Source organism: Danio rerio, chromosome 20 (genome assembly GCF_052040795.2).
Source record: "Danio rerio strain M-AB ecotype USA chromosome 20, GRCz13ab, whole genome shotgun sequence".
NCBI classification, from domain to species: Eukaryota; Metazoa; Chordata; class Actinopteri; order Cypriniformes; family Danionidae; genus Danio; species Danio rerio.
This window is the reverse complement of record NC_141040.1, coordinates 56,780,826-56,797,849: the sequence shown is the minus strand read 5'-3', so window position 1 is coordinate 56,797,849 and position 17,024 is coordinate 56,780,826. Positions and strand designations below refer to the sequence as shown.

The window sequence follows — 17,024 nt, the reverse complement described above, 5'->3', positions numbered from 1 at the left end:
TGTGTTAACAGTGTAATCGTTGCCATATTTTTAAATTACACAAAGGTTTTTTGTAAATAGACTGATTTAAATAGCTTTATTATTTAAATTCATTATGACATTTAAATAACCTAAAATAAAAACAAGACTTTATAATAATAATAATAATACATTTTATTTATGATGCATGAACACAACCAAAACAACAACAAAAAAAAAAAAACGATATTGCAGAAAATCAAAGTAATAAATCACATCCCAATCATCAGCAAGAAAAGCAATAAATAAGCTAGAGTGCTAAATCACTAGTTATATGCTTTACTAAAAAGATGAGACTTCGTTGACTTTCTTTAGTGTCAGGGCATCTTCGTAACAGGGGATTTAGGATGCAAACACACTTATTTATCATAAAATCATTGATATAATGCATTTTTGAAAGGCAAGTAATACTGTAGCGCATTTTTTAAAAAAAGCATGTTTTTCTTACCTGGCCTGTATTTTCCAGTGTGTCTGTGTATCTGAGAACTTCTTGTTGAGCGGCGAGAGCCACAAACAGCATGAGAAACACTGACAGAGTCCACCAGACCGACACCATCCTGAACACATGAACATCACATCAATGTCTACACAAACACTAGGTAGGGCCCATAAAACACACTTCAAAGACAAGAGAATGTAGACAAAGAGAGCTGCAGGTCTGGGGGTCGAGCTGATGATGTCAAGCCCAGACATGAAGGCTACAGTCATCATCATTCTGCGGGAAAATCTCTCTCACACACACACACATTCCCACACACAAACCTACAAAAAAATCACTCGTCATTAACATAAATAACACTTTCCCTACTGAAAAAACAAGCTTAAACCAGCCTAGGCTGGTTGGCTGGTTTAAGCTGGTCGACCAGGCTGGTTTAAGAGGGGTTTTGGCCATTTCCAGGATGGTTTCAGCCCATCCAAAACCAGCTATGTCCAGCTTAACCAGGCTGGTCAAGCTGGATTTAGCTGGTCAAATGGCTGGAAACCAGCCTGAAAATGACCAAAACCCATCTAAAACCAGGCTGGTCAACCAGCTAAAAACAGCCAACCAGCCTAGGCTGGTTTAAGCTGGATTTTTCAGCAAGTTTAGTATAATAAATACTATATTTGAATTAAGTACTTGAATTAATCTGTTTGTGGTGATTCTACAGATGTGACGCTAACACAGCTATATAAACAAATAGACTATTTAAAGTATGTAAACAAACGACCCAATACTGTAGTTTTCGACAACTGTACTTTAAGGTATATTACACAACAATACACCAGTTTACTGTGGTAAAACTAAAATATACTACAGTAATGCTACAGTATGCTGTAACGTTAGCACTCTAACAAAGTGTAAACACTACAATATATATATATATATGTATGTATATATATATATATATGTGTATATATATATATATATATATATATATATATATATGTATATATATATATATATATATATATATATATATATATATATATATATATATATATATATATATATATATATAGTCGAATACAGTTTACTATAGTATGGTTCAAAAACCCTGTAATATTTTATCATATGGCATGTCAATCAAAGTTATTTTAAGTGATATATCAAACTTAACAAAAACCAAAACAGAGCATTATATTCCTTATATTCCCTGCTGAAAACAAAACAGAGAAAAATATCCCAGAATGGTGTTAATAGATATATCGGAATCGGTAACGTTGTGTTGGTTTTAATGAAAACTGTATTGGTCTCTTAAGATATTTTCCTTCTTTATAGTCATCTTAAAACCAAACAACATTAATGGAATAAGTCTCAAAACACACTAAAAACCATTAATATGTACTGTTTTTGATGGTTTAAACTGGATGTTGTGTGGTTTTAGATGTGTTATCGAAGCCATTGTTTTCCTCATTGACGTTACACTGCATTATCGTTGCTTTCGTGAGGTGATTTGCAAAGTACAAACAACACAAATCATCAACAAACAACATACAGAAAAACATGCCATAAAAGAAAGAGTCAAAATCTAATTTATAAATGAGTTCAGCTGAAAAACTCACCTGTAATAACGGAGACCGGAGCAGCACAACAGATCCCAGCGCTTTCTGATGCTAAACGGCTCTTTAACTGACTTAGGAATCGCGACTCCCGTTGAATCCCAAAATGACTCCTATGCTTGAGTTCACAAAGGGCAAAATAACGTTGTATTCTAGTTAAAATATATTACATCGATCTTTTACATTGCTTTTAGTATCTCAAGGCACAAAAACTTACAGCAAATTTGCTAGTGATTTGAATCGATTGATTTGTTCATTTTACTGAATCGAATACACGAGAAAAGAGTCACTCTCCTGAATCACTCCCACTGCGTGAAAATGATTGCACATCCTGCGATTTAACTCTTTCCTCGCCAGACAATCACTGACAAATTGTTATGTAAACCACATTAAAACCTTAAATAAATACTGTTTCTATACTTTAATGAACCTGCTGTGGTAACACATCTAAATATAAACAAAATCACCAATACTTTTCATACTACAATACACCAGTGTAGCAAAAATGAAGGTATACTATATTTATCAGGGCTTATCAGTCTACTAATTAATATTACAGTATGCTTTTGCAATCCTTTTGTTGAAAAAAAAAAACTACACTGCATAATATACATTTTACTATAGTTTGGTTCAAAAACACATATTTGTGATAAATTACTATAGTATTTAAGATCACTCCAAAATTAAGAACAGGACCACTCCTGTCAGCTAAGAACAGGAAACTGAGGCTACAATCCACACAGACTCACCAAAACTGGACAATAGAAGATTGGAGAAACGTTGCCTGCTCTGATGAGTCTCCATTTCTGCTGACACATTCGGATGGTCGGGTCAGAATTTGGCCTCAACAACATGAAAGCATGGATCATCCTGCCTTGTGTCAGCGGTTCAGGCTGGTGGTGGTGTAATGGTGTGGGGGAGATTTTCTTGGCACACTTTGGGTCCATTAGTACCAATTGAGCATCAACGCCACAGCCTACCTGAGTATTGCTGCTGACCATGTCCATCCCTTCATGAGCACAGTGTCTCCATCTTCTGATGGCTGCTTCTAGCAGGATAACACAGCATGTCATAAAGCGTGAATCATCTCAGACTGGTTTCTTGAACATGACAATGAGTTCACTGTAATCAAATGGCCTCCACGGTCACCAGAGCTCAATCCAATAGAGCAGCTTTGGGATGTGGTGGAACGGGAGATTTGCATCATGGATGTGCAGCCGACAAATCTGCAGCAACTGTGTGATGCTATCATGTCAATATGGAGCAAAACCTCTGAGGAATATTTCTAGTACCATGTTGAATCTCTGCCATGAAGGATTAAGGCAGCTCTGAAGGCAAAAGTGGTCCAACTCAAAACTAGTAAAGTTTACCTAATAAAGTGGCCGGTGAATTCATATATATATATATATATATATATATATATATATATATATATATATATATATATATATATATATATATATATATATACACACACACACACACACACACACACACATATGTATGTATTTATATATACAGTACATACATGCACACATATACAACACACACACACACACACATATACATCAATACATACACATATCTTCTTTTATTTTATGTTATTATTATTAACAGAAGATAAACTCATAAGGGTTAAGAGCAACTTGAGGGTTAGAAAATGGGGAGTTTGTTGTAATTTTGGGGTGAACTGACCCTTTAAACCACAGGTGTCAAACTCAGTTCCAAAAGGGCCGCAGCTCTGCACAGTTTAGTTCCAATCCTAATTAAACACACCTGATCAAACTAATTGAGTCCTTCAGGCTTGTTTGAAACCTACAGGTAAGTGTGTTGGAGCAGGGTTGGAACTAAACTGTGCAGGGCTTCAGCCCTCCAGGAATTGAGTTTGACACCCCTGGTTTAAACACTTGCATAATAAACATGTGGAGTAGGTGAAGATAAAGGAAATTACCAAGACAAAAACACATTTCAAGATCTTTTATTAACCGATATTCATCCAGCAGCAGTAGCATGTGAGTGTTTACATGTGTGTGTGTGTGTGTTAGATCTTGTTGAACGCCGCAACATCCACACTCTGAACCTGTAAGACACAAAACAAATCAGATCAAGCTTCAGGTGACACTGGAACAGTGCGCTTGCAGCTTTAGTCAGCATGTGGGCACACAGCTGGGTAATAACAGATTATATCTAATCATTCAGACGACATAATCAGACTCCAATAAAATTAAGTACTTTTTAAAACACTCATAATCAGACTAGTTATTATTGTATCCAAAACAAGCTCATTGGGTCTCGGGAGGGAGATTGGACTGGGGTTTGAGTCCGGCAAAGGACAGCTGCTTCACCTAAAAGCTGACTAACAGTTTTCGCCATTTTACTTATGTACATTACTAACTTGCGCTGTACATCTATCAAAACCATGCGTTTGCCCTCGGGCTCTATAAAAACACTCAACGTCACTTGAATACGCCCCTCCCACTGATTAGCATAGGCTTTGCATACATGTTGACGTTGAAAATGAAATCGAAAATGAAAACTGAAATAAAAGTGTCAATAAAAGGACAACTTAAATGTACATTTTCACTTGAATTGTGTCACTATTATAGACATTAATAGTAATTATTAATTAATTTTAATGTTAATATTAACATTAATAACACGCTTTGTAAAAATAGTGTTTGCATTTTATTTTTTAGTTTGGCTTTTCATTTTGAGGCGGAAATGCAGTGAAAATTAAATGTTAAATCGGCAGCTTCATTTTGATTATCGATTTGACAGGGACGACGTGTTGTCTCAGTGAAAATGAAACAATTTCATTTTTATTTTCAATTTTGGCAGATATTTAGCAAACAGTGTTTGAAAATGAAATTGTTAATCTGATTTTTGTTTTAATTTCCAATGTTTGTTTGATTTATTTAAAATTGGCAGGATTTACCTTCCATAGTATTCAGCTTATTTGTAAATCCACAAGAGGCCGCTGTGTATATTACTGCTAACATTAACGCATTTCTTTCCGGTCAGATATATATTATAATATTATATCATATTATTATATAATTAACCTTTTAAATGTTGCCATTTCTTGTAAATCCACAAGAGGTCGCTGTGTATATTACAGCCAATATTTACGTATTTCTTCCCGGTCACATATACATATATATATATATATGGACTCGAAATGAACCTTTTTTCTTGGTAACACCGGTGCTCTTAACTTCAAAAATGTAGGCGCACCAGAGACAAAATTTTGTCGCAACCACCAAAAATGATGAGCACAGTTACTACACGTTTTATATTAACAGATTCTATATTATATTAACATGCTAATCACAACTAACAAATAAACAAAACTCTGCATTTTCATTTCATTTTATGTTTATTTGAGGACATTTAACTAGGTTAATTAGCTTTACTAGGTAAGTTAGTGTAATTAGGCAAGCCATTGGACAACAGTGTTTTTTTCTGTAGCCAATTTAGTAAAAATAATTTCTTAAGGGGCTATTAATATTGACTTTAAATAATTAATTTGGTTTAAAATATGTTAAAAAAACCTCTTGTGTTACTGTTATTGTGTGAAATCAGGCTCATTGGAGATTTGTTCCCAGGGCTGCATTTCTATGAACTGACAAATATGTACCCTGGACTACATTGCTTTGCAGTTTTTGTTTTCATAAATCTACTAGAGGACGCCGTGTGCATTTCTGATAACCCCAAACACCTTATGCTGCGTTCACACCAGACACAGAACGCACGTCAAGCGCGAGTGATTTACATGTTAAGTCAATGCAAACGTGTGAATTGACATCCTGCGGCGCGATACGCGTGAATGTATCGCTCGAGTTCGAAAATCTGAACTTCAGCGGATATTCGCGCCGCGTTAACCAATCAGGAGCGTGCTCTTGTGGGGGTGTGATTGTGACGTATCGCCTGTTGTGGGTGTCCCAGGGGAAATCCTCCAGCCGACACCGACAAGAAGTTCATCAAACTGGGCTTGGCTCAGTCAGAAGCACACTGAAAGCCTCCGTCATCCAGGTTCAGTTTCTGGAGGAGTTTATGAGCTTACAGAGCTAGGTGCACCTCTGAAAGGATTTAGTGGACTCAGACACGACCCTAAACGTATCAACGCTATTTTTCAGTCGGATTTGACACGCAAATGAAGCGGATTTGACATGCGAATGAATCAGATTTGACACGCGAATGAATCGGATTTGACACGCGAATGAATCGGATTTGACACGCGAATGAATCGGATTTGACACGCGAATGAATCGGATTTGACACGCGAATGAATCGGATTTGACGGGCGAATGAATCGGATTTGACGGGCAAATGAATCGGATTTGACGGGCAAATGAATCGGATTTGACGCACGAATGAAGCGGATTTGACGCGCGAATGAATCGGATTTGACACGCGAATGAAGCGGATTTGACACGCGAATGAAGCGGATTTGACATGCGAATGAAGCGGATTTGACGCGCAAATGAAGCGGATTTGACACGCGAATGAAGCGGATTTGACGCGCAAATGAATCGGATTTGACACGCAAATGAAGCGGATTTGACACGCAAATGAAGCGGATTTGACGCGCAAATGAAGCGGATTTGACACGCGAATGAAGCGGATTTGACGCGCAAATGAAGCGGATTTGACACGCAAATGAAGCGGATTTGACACGCAAATGAAGCGGATTTGACGCGCAAATGAAGCGGATTTGACACGCGAATGAAGCGGATTTGACGCGCAAATGAAGCGGATTTGACGCGCGAATGAATCGGATTTGACACGCGAATGAATCGGATTTGACGCACGAATGAAGCGGATTTGACGCGCGAATGAAGTGGATTGACGCGTGAATGAATCGGATTTGACACGCGAATGAATCGGATTTGACACGCGAATGAAGCGGATTTGATCTAATCATTCATAAGCTCATTGGGTCTCGGGAGGGAGATTGGACTGGGGTTTGAGTCCGGCAAAGGACAGCTGCTTCACCTAAAAGCTGACTAACAGTTTTCGCCATTTTACTTATGTACATTACTAACTTGCGCTGTACATCTATCAAAACCATGCGTTTGCCCTCGGGCTCTATAAAAACACTCAACGTCACTTGAATACGCCCCTCCCACTGATTAGCATAGGCTTTGCATACATGTTGACGTTGAAAATGAAATCGAAAATGAAAACTGAAATAAAAGTGTCAATAAAAGGACAACTTAAATGTACATTTTCACTTGAATTGTGTCACTATTATAGACATTAATAGTAATTATTAATTAATTTTAATGTTAATATTAACATTAATAACACGCTTTGTAAAAATAGTGTTTGCATTTTATTTTTTAGTTTGGCTTTTCATTTTGAGGCGGAAATGCAGTGAAAATTAAATGTTAAATCGGCAGCTTCATTTTGATTATCGATTTGACAGGGACGACGTGTTGTCTCAGTGAAAATGAAACAATTTCATTTTTATTTTCAATTTTGGCAGATATTTAGCAAACAGTGTTTGAAAATGAAATTGTTAATCTGATTTTTGTTTTAATTTCCAATGTTTGTTTGATTTATTTAAAATTGGCAGGATTTACCTTCCATAGTATTCAGCTTATTTGTAAATCCACAAGAGGCCGCTGTGTATATTACTGCTAACATTAACGCATTTCTTTCCGGTCAGATATATATTATAATATTATATCATATTATTATATAATTAACCTTTTAAATGTTGCCATTTCTTGTAAATCCACAAGAGGTCGCTGTGTATATTACAGCCAATATTTACGTATTTCTTCCCGGTCACATATACATATATATATATATATGGACTCGAAATGAACCTTTTTTCTTGGTAACACCGGTGCTCTTAACTTCAAAAATGTAGGCGCACCAGAGACAAAATTTTGTCGCAACCACCAAAAATGATGAGCACAGTTACTACACGTTTTATATTAACAGATTCTATATTATATTAACATGCTAATCACAACTAACAAATAAACAAAACTCTGCATTTTCATTTCATTTTATGTTTATTTGAGGACATTTAACTAGGTTAATTAGCTTTACTAGGTAAGTTAGTGTAATTAGGCAAGCCATTGGACAACAGTGTTTTTTTCTGTAGCCAATTTAGTAAAAATAATTTCTTAAGGGGCTATTAATATTGACTTTAAATAATTAATTTGGTTTAAAATATGTTAAAAAAACCTCTTGTGTTACTGTTATTGTGTGAAATCAGGCTCATTGGAGATTTGTTCCCAGGGCTGCATTTCTATGAACTGACAAATATGTACCCTGGACTACATTGCTTTGCAGTTTTTGTTTTCATAAATCTACTAGAGGACGCCGTGTGCATTTCTGATAACCCCAAACACCTTATGCTGCGTTCACACCAGACACAGAACGCACGTCAAGCGCGAGTGATTTACATGTTAAGTCAATGCAAACGTGTGAATTGACATCCTGCGGCGCGATACGCGTGAATGTATCGCTCGAGTTCGAAAATCTGAACTTCAGCGGATATTCGCGCCGCGTTAACCAATCAGGAGCGTGCTCTTGTGGGGGTGTGATTGTGACGTATCGCCTGTTGTGGGTGTCCCAGGGGAAATCCTCCAGCCGACACCGACAAGAAGTTCATCAAACTGGGCTTGGCTCAGTCAGAAGCACACTGAAAGCCTCCGTCATCCAGGTTCAGTTTCTGGAGGAGTTTATGAGCTTACAGAGCTAGGTGCACCTCTGAAAGGATTTAGTGGACTCAGACACGACCCTAAACGTATCAACGCTATTTTTCAGTCGGATTTGACACGCAAATGAAGCGGATTTGACATGCGAATGAATCAGATTTGACACGCGAATGAATCGGATTTGACACGCGAATGAATCGGATTTGACACGCGAATGAATCGGATTTGACACGCGAATGAATCGGATTTGACACGCGAATGAATCGGATTTGACGGGCGAATGAATCGGATTTGACGGGCAAATGAATCGGATTTGACGGGCAAATGAATCGGATTTGACGCACGAATGAAGCGGATTTGACGCGCGAATGAATCGGATTTGACACGCGAATGAAGCGGATTTGACACGCGAATGAAGCGGATTTGACATGCGAATGAAGCGGATTTGACGCGCAAATGAAGCGGATTTGACACGCGAATGAAGCGGATTTGACGCGCAAATGAATCGGATTTGACACGCAAATGAAGCGGATTTGACACGCAAATGAAGCGGATTTGACGCGCAAATGAAGCGGATTTGACACGCGAATGAAGCGGATTTGACGCGCAAATGAAGCGGATTTGACACGCAAATGAAGCGGATTTGACACGCAAATGAAGCGGATTTGACGCGCAAATGAAGCGGATTTGACACGCGAATGAAGCGGATTTGACGCGCAAATGAAGCGGATTTGACGCGCGAATGAATCGGATTTGACACGCGAATGAATCGGATTTGACGCACGAATGAAGCGGATTTGACGCGCGAATGAAGTGGATTGACGCGTGAATGAATCGGATTTGACACGCGAATGAATCGGATTTGACACGCGAATGAAGCGGATTTGACGCGCAAATGAAGCGGATTTGACACGCGAATGAAGCGGATTTGACGCGCAAATGAAGCGGATTTGACGCGAGAATGAATCGGATTTGACACGCGAATGAAGCGGATTTGACACGTGAATGAATCAGATTTGACGCGCGAATGAAGCGGATTTGACACGCGAATGAAACGGGGTTTGACGCGCAAATTAAACGTTCATGCGGCTATTTACCCGCGAATAGAACGTTCCGCGTCTGGTGTGAGCACAGCATTACTGGGGCACGTTTTCTCATATGTTGCCATTTCTTGTAAATCCACAAGAGGCCGCTGTGTATATTACTGCCAATATTAACGTATTTGTTCCCGGTCACACACACATATACATTATATATATATATCAGAGTTTAAGGGTGCTTTCACACCTACACTTTTGTTTCAGAACGTGTCTCGTTTGCCCAGTTAGCGCGGTTCGATTGGCATATGTGAACAGGGCAATCGCGCTCTGTTCCGCGCCAAAGTAATCGCTCCGAGATCGCTTGAATGAGGTGGTCTCGGCTCGATTGAAACGAACCCTGGAGCGGTTCGATTGTAGTGAGAAAGCGATCCGATCCGAGCGCGGTTGTATCACTGTGTTTTATGGATATGTAATAGGCTTACGGCTATATGAAGAGAGAATTATGAGTAGGGCGGGAAGTTTCGCGAGTCTCCGGATGCCCACAAACGAGTGATGATCTCCCGGTAATCTCGCGTCTCCCTACAGGTTCTCAAATAGGCATCGTCGCGCACCCTTCTCACCCCTCCCCACCACATCTCTCCTCAGACACGTCGCGCGCGCACACCCTGTCAATCACCACCAAACCACCACCTCTCCTGACAGCTGAGCGGGACGCTGCAAAATAAACCCTGATACTCTGACCAATGTGAGGAGAGTTTACTCGCACGTGACTTGTTTTAGCTCTTTTGGTCCGATTAGAAACTTTGCAGTGTGAAAGCGAAACGCTCCAAGAGCAAAGAGCAACAATGTAACAATTGTAATCTCTGTTTCGGAACAACTGAATCGATTCACAGGTGTGAAAGCAGCCTTAAATTAACCTTTTTTCTTGGTAGCTCTTGGTAGTTCTCCTAACTTAAAAAATGTAGGCGCACCAGAGACAAAATTGTCACACCCACCAAAAATTATAAGCACAGTTACTACACGTTTTATATTAACAGATTCTATATTATATTAACATGCTAATCACAACTAACAAATAAACAAAACTCTGCATTTTCATTTCATTTTAATGTTTATTTGATTAATTTAAAATTAGCAAGATTTACCTTTCATAAAATACTAGTGCCTTGAAAAATAACTAGTAAAATAGTCATTATTGCAAAGACAAATGAAATCAGTTATTAGAAACAGGTTATTAAAACTATTATGTTCAAAAATGCATTGTAAAAAACCCTCTTAATTAAACATCGCTTGGGAATTTCTTTAAGCAATTACAATTTTACAGGACGGCGAATACTTCTGACTTTACTTGTGTGAATACTGAATTCCTGGTTTGTTGTGCACCCAGCACAAGAGCTTGTGTTACGACTACACGTTTTGTCATGTGGTTTGTAGTCCAGTCTGTGTGACGGTTACTCACGTAGTCCTCGAACTTGGTGATCTCCTCCTCCAGGAAGTCTGTGCCCACCTTGTCATCCTCCACCACACAGTTGATCTGCAGTTTCTTGATGCCGTAGCCTACGGGCATTAGTTTGGACGCCCCCCAGAGCAGCCCGTCCATCTGCACCGACCGCACACACTCCTCCAGCTTCGACATGTCCGTCTCATCGTCCCACTGCATGACATGAGAGAGACACACACACACACGCATTAGGTTAAATGCATGTGATTAATCATGTTTAACGGTTTGGCAGCACTAGTGTGTGTGTGTGTGTGTGTGTGTGTGTGTGTGTGTGTGTGTGTGTGTGTGAAACTGAAGGGGATCACTCACAGGTTTGACGTCTAACAGGATGGATGATTTTGCGATGAGGGCAGGTTTTTTGGCTTTTTTTGCGGCGTATTCTTGCAGCCGCTGCTCTTTGAGTCTCTCTGCCTCTTCATCCTCCTCTTCATCGCTGCCGAACAGGTCAATATCATCATCGTCATCCTCTTCCTCTTTTACCGGAGCTGACGGGGGTTTCTGTGCAGCGGCGGGACGGGTCCCGTTAACGGCTGGTGCTGATGAAGATGAGGATGATGATGAAGATCTTCTCTCCAGCGCAGACACGCGACTCTCCATCTTACTGAGAGCAGAACGCAGATCCTCCACCACTGAGACGCAAAAACACACACATCTAACCAATATATCGGCATGAGGAGCAAAGACTAAACACAGATTGTTTACTATTAGCACATCAAATTTAACAGAGACAAACTTTGAGGCTGGCTTGACAAAGCCTGTTGGTAATAGTTTAATTAGTTTAAAAACATTTTGAAAAAGTATAAGTAGCATGTTATTAGCATGATTCTAGCATGGATTAGCATGTTATTAGCATGAATTCGCATGATTCTAGCACGAATTAGCATGTTGCTAGCATGATTCTAGCATGAATTAGTGTGTTATAAGCATGATTGTAGTAAAATTAGCATGAATTAGCATGTTATTAGCATGATTCTAGCATGAATTAGCATGTTATTAGCATGAATCTAGTACAAATTAGCATGTTACTAGCATGATTCTAGCATGAATTAGCATGTTTCCAGTATGAATTAGCATGTCATTATCATGATTAGTATATGAGTAGCATGTTGCTAGCATGATTGGCATGTCATTAGCATGTTAGAATTATTAGCATTTTATTGCAGAGCTAATTACAGTCTATGGGACAGTTGCTAGGGTGCAGTATGTGGTAGTTAGGGGTGTGGCTAGAAAGTTAAAAGGCCATCAGTGATTAGCTGCTGGCTAGTCTGAGTTAAATGAGCTCAGTTAGAAGTCTGTGTGACAGTCTGACGCAGAGTTACGAGGTCACAATGTTTGGTCCAATGTTAAGTCAATGGGATTTATCCGACAGTCCCTGGACGTTTTTTGGAAAACCGAAAGTCGGATCAGTCTGAGGAGATATAGCAACAAGCCAGCCTAATTAAACAGAAATTTCACTAAAAATACCCAAATAAAAAAGTATAAAATATTAAAAATCATTAAATAAAATACTAAAATACTCAAATTCCAAACCTTTTTAAAGCTTTATTTTGAGGAGGAAATATTTGAATCTTTATTTTAGTCCTGTGCAAAGATTAAATCACATCCAAAATAAAAGGTGTGTGTAGTGTGTGTGCTTATTATAATTATTTAAACACACACATGCATGCATTCATTCATCATACATTTTCTTTTCGGCTCAGTACCTTTATTAATCTGGGGTCGCCACAGCGGAATGAACCACCAACTTATCAAGCATGTTTTTGTACGCAGTGGATGCCCTTCCAGCTGCAACCCATCTCTGGGAAACATCCACACACACTCATACACTGCAGACAATTTAGCCTACCCAATTCACCTGTACCGCATGTGTTTGGACTGTGGGGGAAACCGGAGCACCCGAAGGAAACCCATGTGAATGCAGGGAGAACATGCAAACTCCACATAGAAACGCCAACTGAGCCGAGGATCGAACCAGCGACCTTCTTGCTGTGAGGCGACAGCACTTCCTACTGTGCCATCGTGTCGCCAACACATGCATAAAACTTTTATTTAATCTTATTTATCGGGGGTCGCCACAGCGGAATGAACCACCAACTATTCAATCATTCGTTTTACGCAGCGGATGCCCTTCCGGTTGTAACACAGTACTGGGAAACACCCATATACACTCATTCATATACACTACAGCCAATTTAGTTAATCAATTCCGCTATTGACCTTATTCTAAAATGTGGAAGTGCGCCTGTTTTCGCGATTGTCTTAGAACTTCCGTTTCAGTCGCCTATGGAAGAAACGACTAGGAATAATAAACGGCAGAAAACAGTCAAACTACTTGCTCTACAAACAAATGCTTGCATGACTATACAGACCAAGTAGAATAATATAACAAGGAAATATCAGTTTGCAACATCAAACAGCGAAACGGGCGGTTTTTAATGTCTAAAAATGAATGGAAGTGAATGAGACCGGAAGTCTCGTGCCAAAAAGATTCAAATGGCAGCGCCCGCTCGTCTGTGGAGAATAAGGTCAATAGCGCATGTGTTTGGACTGTGGGGGAAATATACAGCATATATGGGCTCTTAAATGCAGTTGTGTTATTACCATAGACTGTAAAATATATGGACGTAGTATCCGTGACGTCACCCATCGGTTTCTGAAGAGCGCAAAAGAAGCCGCAAGTAGGCGCGGCCAACCGTCGCCATTTTGTTCGCGCGTCATCACACCAACGGCGGGATACCAAACAAGGGCAAAGAGGCGGAGAGTGGGCGGAGCTACAGACACCTGCTGGCATTTAGCCTGGACCTGGTTCAGACACACTTTACTTTGGGAGAAACGCCTAATACTTCATCACCTGCGACTCGTTTGTGTTCTGACCACTTGTGCTTGGTTGTACACTATATCAATAAAGTGTTTAGACTTTTAAAAACACTGCTGTAATACATTGAGCCACTAAACATTGTTCTGATGACGTTTTTCAACAGGAGGAAAACGAGAATTACTTCCAAACACTTCAGATATAGTCTGTGTTAGTAAATGCAGGACTATTGATGAAATCCAGCATAACACTGTATGACAACACTTCAGACGACTGATCTAGAGCCCACAGCTAATCAATCTGACAGATTCTGCAGTGCATTACAGCTCTAAATATAAATATAAACCATAAATGATCTTAAATAAAACAAATACATGTATAGAGATGGTATATAAGTATATAACTTTACTCACATGGGAAACGGAGGCCACGTGAATGGTTTGTGAGCACAATTTAGTGCACTCAGCATGCCATGCCATCTAATAATTGTAGGAAACAAGTCCAAAAGGCAGTCGACTGTGTAAAGCCACATAAAACAACACAGAAATACGATAAATATGCCGAGTTCAGTGGCTAATCTGCAGGATTCAGCTGAGGTGACGTGACGGCGACCAACGAGACCTAGCTGTCACTCAAGTGGCCACGCCCTTAATTATGCAAACTTAATAAAACTTAATATAAAGGAAACGGATGAGTTATAAAAAAATTCACCCCCTCACAGTTGTCATGAAGGGTAATATTAGCTGTATTAACCAAAATCTTTTTTTGTAGCAGGCTGTAAACACCTTTTTTTCTGCTGTAAAGTTGGCCATTCTAACAGTGGGCTCAATTAAACTTTGCTGTTATGGAGCCAGCACTAGCGGAATTTCGGATGAATTGCAGTTTCAGTTACTTCCGTATTGGCCTCCAGAGGGACAGCAGGAGGTTGCCGCTCGGTTATTACTCATATGGCAACTGATATCTCTCTGGCCCTTTGTTTGGGATGCATCCATAAACCGGCCCCCGTAACAGACTAATTGAATAGCCCTGCTCAACATTATATGAATTACTGAAAAATAAACATTTTAAAACTGCATGATGTGCTTACTTGTGTTACCGTTCAGTAATGTTTATTCTAGTTTTATGATCTGCTACATTAAAGTTTAACAAACATGCAAAAAAATAAGCAATCAGTGGGGGAGCAAACACGTTTTCACACCACTGTATATGTAATGTTTATATAACTCAATCTGTGAGACCCCCAGCTAAAATCGCATGAGCTATTTCGGAGAAAAATAGCTGCATAGTTAAAATGACAACAATATGCAATATCTGTTTATTGCATGGGTGACATGGTGGTTTGAGTCCCGGGTGGGTCAGTTGGCTTTCTGTGTGGAGTTGGCATGTACTCTCCGTGTTGGCGGCGGTTTCCCTCACAGTCCAAACACTTGCGATATAGAGGAATTGATGTACTAAATCGGCCAGAGTGTATGAGTGTGTGTGTTTGGGTGTTTCCCAGTACTGTGTTGCGACTGGAAGGTCATCCGCTGTGTAAAACATATGCTGGAATAGTTGGTGGTTCATTCCACTGTGGCGATCCCAGATAAATAAAGGGACTAAGCCGAAGGAAAATAAATGAATGCACATTTATTGCATAGTCTTTATATGTTGAGGCTTATATTTTGAGTTGGTATATGACACATGCTTAGGATAATTATGGTTCAGATGTGTTGCAGGTTTAATTATAAGCTTTTCTTTATCCTGGAGTTTCTCAAAAAGATGATTTTCAGAGTCTGAAATGAGGTGAATCCTTGACATAAACTAACTCAAGGTTATATTTTGACAGAATATACTTTACATTGTAAACAGCGAATCACAAAGAATGACTTTAGCTGGAGAGTCATATATACACACACACACACCCACCTTTGTGTAGACTCTGGTTCTCTAGTTCCAGGCTCTTCATGCGTGCTGCAAGTTCCCCGATATCAGCAGCACTGCCTCCGGCGCTCTAGACACACACACAGTTTCCATCAGTCCCTGCTCTGGATACACTACAGCGCAGAATCAGGTCTGGCTACAACTACACACAAACTCTACTACAGTCAAACACACAACTACATTTAGACACTGCTCACGTCTCAGAAAACTACAGCAATGTCACTACAGCGTGTCAGAACATGCACCGCTTCCCTCAGATTCATTCATGTGAATTATTTTAAATCATTTCAGTCATATTGTAATGAATCAGAACGGTTCAAAAACACACTAATAACAGTGTTGTTGTAGGATTCTCAACATTTTCCAGTCAAGACACTCAAAACATTTACTTGAAAACCCCCAAAATGGTTTAAAATAGTAACAAATGTTGAGGAAATGAAGAGATTTACACATTCATGCACTCAGATTTCAGAAGATATTTAGACTCGCTTACATTTGTCCCTCTCTGGGATATTTGGTATATGTTATCTTTAAGAATAAATGGAAATAAATTAGTAGATTCCCAACAAAATTATTGTAAAATGAATATATTTGAATGTGTGGATGTTCTGTATCATGGATGGAGTGCATATCCCGTCTGTTTGGCAAACCTGTGTTTTTGATGAAGTTATTTTTTGTTAGTTATTTTATTTGATTTATATTGTGTAATTGTGTGTGTGTGTGTGTGTGTGTGTGTGTGTGTGTAATTAAATATATTTAGGTAAAACTAAATACACACATTATCTATCTATCTATCTATCTATCTATCTATCTGTCTGTCTGTCTGTCTGTCTGTCTGTCTGTCTGTCTATCCATCTCTGTCTATCTATCTATCTATCTATCTATCTATCTATCTATCTATCTATCTATCTATCTATCTATCTATCTATCTATCTATCTATCTATCTATCTATCCGTCTGTCTATCTATCTATCCATCCATCCATCCATCCGTCCGTCCGTCCGTCCGTCTGT

General features: G+C 39.2%; 4 protein-coding genes across 16 annotated transcripts in view; all 4 read right to left on the bottom strand.

Annotated features, from left to right (window-relative positions):
- si:ch211-221n20.8 overlaps positions 1–2,130 on the bottom strand; it is a 142,362-nt gene extending 140,232 nt beyond the window's left edge. For 6 of the 7 annotated variants that reach the window (XR_015517388.1, XR_015517389.1, XR_015517390.1 and 3 more), the window contains exons 1-2: positions 2,062–2,130; positions 467–575 (exon numbers count right to left, since the gene is read on the bottom strand). Coding sequence is in view for 1 of the 7 variants with exons in the window: in NM_001424158.1 (NP_001411087.1) it covers positions 467–574 (108 nt within the window). In the remaining 6 variants the exon portion in view is untranslated. The remainder of the gene's footprint in view (positions 1–466; positions 576–2,061) is intronic. The other variant, NM_001424158.1, reaches the window with a different exon arrangement.
- arhgap39 (Rho GTPase activating protein 39) overlaps positions 1–17,024 on the bottom strand; it is a 297,080-nt gene that overhangs the window by 49,268 nt on the left and 230,788 nt on the right. The gene's annotated exons all lie outside the window — the stretch shown is intronic.
- Positions 1–17,024, bottom strand: part of pycr3 (pyrroline-5-carboxylate reductase 3) — a 540,655-nt gene that overhangs the window by 483,039 nt on the left and 40,592 nt on the right. The window lies entirely within an intron of this gene.
- Positions 4,021–17,024, bottom strand: part of eef1db (eukaryotic translation elongation factor 1 delta b (guanine nucleotide exchange protein)) — a 36,463-nt gene continuing 23,459 nt past the window's right edge. For all 6 annotated transcript variants that reach the window (NM_001161414.1, NM_001030147.2, XM_087297262.1 and 3 more), the window contains 4 exons: positions 15,997–16,081; positions 11,586–11,905; positions 11,235–11,429; positions 4,021–4,138 (listed from right to left, as the gene is read on the bottom strand). In NM_001161414.1, the coding sequence (NP_001154886.1) occupies positions 4,100–4,138; positions 11,235–11,429; positions 11,586–11,905; positions 15,997–16,081 (639 nt within the window). In that variant the 3' untranslated portion in view covers positions 4,021–4,099. The remainder of the gene's footprint in view (positions 4,139–11,234; positions 11,430–11,585; positions 11,906–15,996; positions 16,082–17,024) is intronic.